The sequence below is a fragment of the Cnephaeus nilssonii genome (assembly GCF_951640355.1).
Source record: "Cnephaeus nilssonii genome assembly, chromosome: X".
NCBI lineage: Eukaryota > Metazoa > Chordata > Mammalia > Chiroptera > Vespertilionidae > Cnephaeus > Cnephaeus nilssonii.
The window spans coordinates 69,025,715-69,030,447 of NC_137071.1; the positions used below are offsets into that span (position 1 = coordinate 69,025,715).

Consider the following 4,733-nt stretch of genomic DNA (forward strand, 5'->3'; position numbering starts at 1 on the left):
CCTGTCTCTCTAGGTTTCTCTAGGACAAGGAATTTCATTTTTAGACATTCCTTTCTCCCTTCTTTAGCTGTAACAAGAAGGAAAATGGAATGTACTTTCTGTTAAAAGGAAAACTATAAAACCTGACAGCAGAAATGACAGCTTACAATCTGACACAAGTACACCAACATAATGAAGTGCTGTTTTAAAATTTTAAGCTTAGAAGCTCATCTTTAAAGATTAAGAACTAAATTTATAAAGAAATCTAAGTCATAATCTAGAAAAGAAAGTCTGCTTATATGTATCACTTACTGTTCACAGGAAAAACTTTATATAATCCTTAATACAGATTCCCAGCATTAGCACCTGTAAAATGGAGTTATAATCTCTTATTAGAAATTTCTGCAAACATTTATCTATATTACACAGCTAAATTTATTAATGGAGATAGGGAGATAATACTTCTTTTTTACACTATTGGATATGACATGTATGTTCTATTCTAAACTACCTCCTACCTTTCCCAATGATGCCTTTAGTTAAAAACAAAACATATCATTTAAATTGTGTTGGATGCATAAATCCTGGCTCACTGTTTTTCTACCAGGTATTAGAACACTAGTAAGCTAATGAGGTATAATAAAAAATAGTCCTTCAAAGTAAAGAGTATAGTCTTCTGAAAATTTATAATAAAGACTGCACAAAATGTTCATGTAAATAGTAAGAAACCCTGCAGCACCTCCTAACTGATGCACAGGTGGGTTCTTTTCTTATAATCTGTCTGAAGTAAAATAGAGCTAAAATAAGTTCCCAGTGAAACATTTTACAATCAACTGATTTACATGCTACTTAGTTACAGCACATTTTCATTGTCTGATACCCTCAGACTCTATTTGAAAAGGTCTAGTCAATCATTGGCAGAAATGAGCACACTGATAATAAAGTGCAGCCACTGAATACCACTGGTACTGCTGCACAATTTTCATGTACCTGATCCATAGACCACAGAAATGTTCAAACTAGATTTCTTCAGTTTCAGCAGGGAACAGACAATTATCTCTCACTAAATTCATCTACAAATAGAAAAAATAATGCACTATATGTACATGATTTAGCAAACTGGAATATTTATTGGGTCATTTTACCATACAGAAGGTGAATTTCCTATGGTCTTAGCTCAAATTATATACAATTTAGCAAGTCTAAATGTAAGAAAATAGCAAGGACGATTTATTTATATACAACAGAGCATATACCCCGAATTGCTGCTACTTCAAAGAGCACCTTTAGACTCATCTAGCTTTCACGGCTCTTTCAGGGAATTTCATGGAGACTAGTTATTAATCCATATAAGACAAAAGAAGAGAGAAAGAATAAAACAAAAGCAAAGCATTCTGTTAAAAAAAAAAAAGCTAACCATAGGATATGTCAGTTTTGGTTTGCAGATAACCCCCTGAGATATAAACCAAAGTGTTAAGACACCAAATAGTCAGAGGTAAATTACTAAGAGAATTACATTCATACATGGTGTCATAGCACTTGCTTTTTAGAAACGACTTTGTTACCCTCCAGAAAGCTTAACTGCTTGGAATATTTTTCAGAAAATTAGTGAATACAAGATGTTTCTAAGAAATTATTTTTTCTTTCCAAAGATGTATCTAATTTTAAGATGGTAGACTTATAATAAACTTTCAAGCAAGGAACCGCTTGATTATACTCGGACACCAACAGATGCCTTTAAGCCATAGGTAAGTTTTTAAAAAATTTGTTAACAATGTTTAGTGTCCCCATCAAAAATAGCTCTGGAATATTTATATTTGCTGTAGCAAAATTGTGCATAAGTTTTCAAAAAGTTTGAATGGTTCAAGCATTCTATGATACATCTTAATTTGAAGCAGAATTCTCTGTGGTAACAAGCAATCTGTTTCCACTTCCATTTCCAATTCTTAATTTCAAGCATGATGGTAAACTCTGTGAAACAAAACAGGTCTAAGAGGAAGAATACTTCTCAACAGAATTCATTTCCTTCATCACCTCTTTGTTACTCCCCTCTGTGTTACGACACAGAAGGCTAGGATAACAGCAATGACATAATGACCTTAATTTGGCACACAGTTAACACTAAATCCCTTTCTTTTCCTATGTGATGGTTTCATCTACAAAAGGTACCCCAGTTCCAGGGTTTGGTGAGAAAGACAGCTAAGCTTTTGGTCGGCTTTGCCCCAGATGACTGGACCAAGTTCTCTAACAACAAACCTGAACAGATGGAACTGGGTCCTACCCATTCAACAGTAGCTGTTTTAAAACGGAAACCTTGCTCATATTTTCTCTAATGAAACAGCAAGACTTTTCCTAGAGGCTGCACTAAGTCTATTTATTCTTATTTTGTTTAAAAACCCAAGTAAAAACAGAACGAAAATCATTATTTTCACCATTACCAAGAGCTATTTCTTCTATATTTATGTTAACAAGTCATATCTCTTCCTTTAGGTAAGCTTTCTGTGAGCCAAAATTTAAATTAACTCTTGTTAACTCTTGTACACAGGGATCATGGTAGGAATTGGGTATTACAACTAAATCAGCAATCTGGGGAGTAAACCTAAGACAAAATATATTATGTATGCTAATGTGATGGAACCACAACTAGACACTGAAATAAAACCCTAAATGGTACATTCTCTGCCCATGTAAAATTTCAGCTCAAGAGTTCACAACTAGAAACAGACAACAGTGGTAAAATATGTTACGTTTTAGATAACTGACTGATTACAATAGGTCAAACATAGGAAAAGACAGCAAATATGAACCCCAGGAAAAAAGAGATTAAGGTCATTTCCAAATGCAGTTTTTATAGGTTAGGCAGAGAGAATCAACTGAAAAGTGATTTCTTCAGCTACCCAGACTGGCTAAAAAGTCAAGAATGAAGCAAAGTGCTAAACAATAAGAAACAAACAAAAAAAATTACAGCCTATGATGAATAGGTGGACATTTTTAAGATAAATTTTATCAGAATTTAATGATTCTTATTTAAGAAAATCACAAATCAGAGCCCTTAAATAAATGCTATGAATGCAGTAACATCTGGCCATATGAACATCAGCCCAAATGTCCTTTAATTTTAGTTATATTGACCTCTGCTTTAAATGTTCTACTCTTGTTTTACACATCCCCAAAGCACAAATTTGTCTAGAACTTTATGAGACAAAAGTGTGCTTGTGAGAGTCTAAGACTGTGCTATAACAGGGAAAGGCTAACAACACTGATGTGCAAAGTGAAAAAGAAAAGAGAGCAGCTTCTGCAAAAGGCAACAAAACAAAGAAAAAAAACAAGTCTTGCATGTGTCTCCATTTCATTGCTTCCATGTTTGAAAAAAGGAGCCTGTTATCTCCCTAGGCTGTGGCGGGAATCCACTAGGTGTTCTGTGTGGAGAGGTCTAGGCTCGGTGGTGCTCTCAGCAGCAGCCTGGCGGTGTGATTCCGAGGCTGGGGGACCTGTGCTTTCAGAGAAGCAGGGAAGGGTCCTCTAGGTGTGCTGCAGTCTCTCAGAAAAAAGTTCATCAAAGCAGCGAACACCGGAAGAAACTGGTCTTCTTTGATCGGTTTTCTGTTATTTTCACTGGTCCACCTGCCCCTGATGAATTGCTGTGGTTCATTTTTCTGTTGAGTTTTGTCATTATATCTCGTGCAAGTGTAAAAAATGCCTCTTCTACATTTGTACTGGATTTTGCACTTGTCTCCAAGAATTTAATCCCATAGTCAATTGCTAACTTCTCCCCTCTTTCTTTTGACACTTGTCTTTTGTCATTCATATCGCATTTGTTACCCAAGATCATTCTTTCCACGTCTAAAGAGGCATGCTCTTCAGTGTTTCTTATCCAATTTTTAATATTGTCGAAGGACTTTTCATTTGTGATGTCATAGACCAGCATGATTCCCGTGGCTCCTCTATAGTATGCTGTCGTGATGGTTCGAAATCTTTCCTGACCTGCTGTGTCCCATATCTGAAGCTTAATTTTCTTTCCATCAAGTTCTATCGTTCTGATTTTAAAATCAATTCCGATGGTGGAGATGAAGGTGGTGTTAAAGGCGTCCTCCGAAAAGCGGAAAAGGAGGCAGGTCTTGCCCACCCCCGAGTCGCCGATCAGCAGCAGTTTGAACAGATAATCGTACGTCTTCGCCATCTTCTCCCTCCGGCCGTCTGACCCGGGAGCGAGAGCTCTCCTTGACCAAACTTTAGACCTCTTTTCAATTAGGCCTCTTCCTTTGGGCCCTGTCCACGTGCCCAGCCCAGTTTTAGCAATAATTTTTCTAAGTCATCTCATATACTTGATCCTGATCATCTTGCTAAATTGGTTTAGCAAGAATCCCCACTCCTTGATGTCTCCTCAGTAATTTTCCATCCACTGACCCCCCCCCCCTCCCGCCCCCACTCTGTTCCTTGGCTATAAATCCCCACTTGTCTTTGTTATATTCAAAATCGAGCCCAGTTTTATACTGAAGTATCTTTTCCCCTATTGCAATAGTACTGAATAAAATCTGTCTTTACTGCTTTTAACTAGTGTCTAGCTCTATTTCTCCTTCACAGAAGGCACTTTTAGACAGTGCTTATGGCAGTACATATCAGTTTGTCCTGCTGTGGGACAATTCTTTTTTAAAAGACCACTGAACAGTGTCTACTCATCCATTTATTCACAAAATGCTTATTGAGGTCTTATTTGTTGCCAAGCACTGTGCTGGGTGCTGAGGGAACAGATG

At 36.9% G+C, this 4,733-nt stretch overlaps 1 protein-coding gene across 1 annotated transcript; it reads right to left on the bottom strand.

The window, feature by feature from the left end:
- Positions 1–3,212: 3,212 nt before the first annotated feature.
- On the bottom strand, positions 3,213–4,189 carry LOC307095713 (ras-related protein Rab-8B-like). The gene has a single exon (XM_079765184.1). It carries the CDS (start codon positions 4,157–4,159, stop codon positions 3,536–3,538), a length of 624 nt encoding a protein of 207 aa, XP_079621310.1. The 5' UTR covers positions 4,160–4,189; the 3' UTR covers positions 3,213–3,535.
- Between the last annotated feature and the right edge of the window lie 544 nt (positions 4,190–4,733).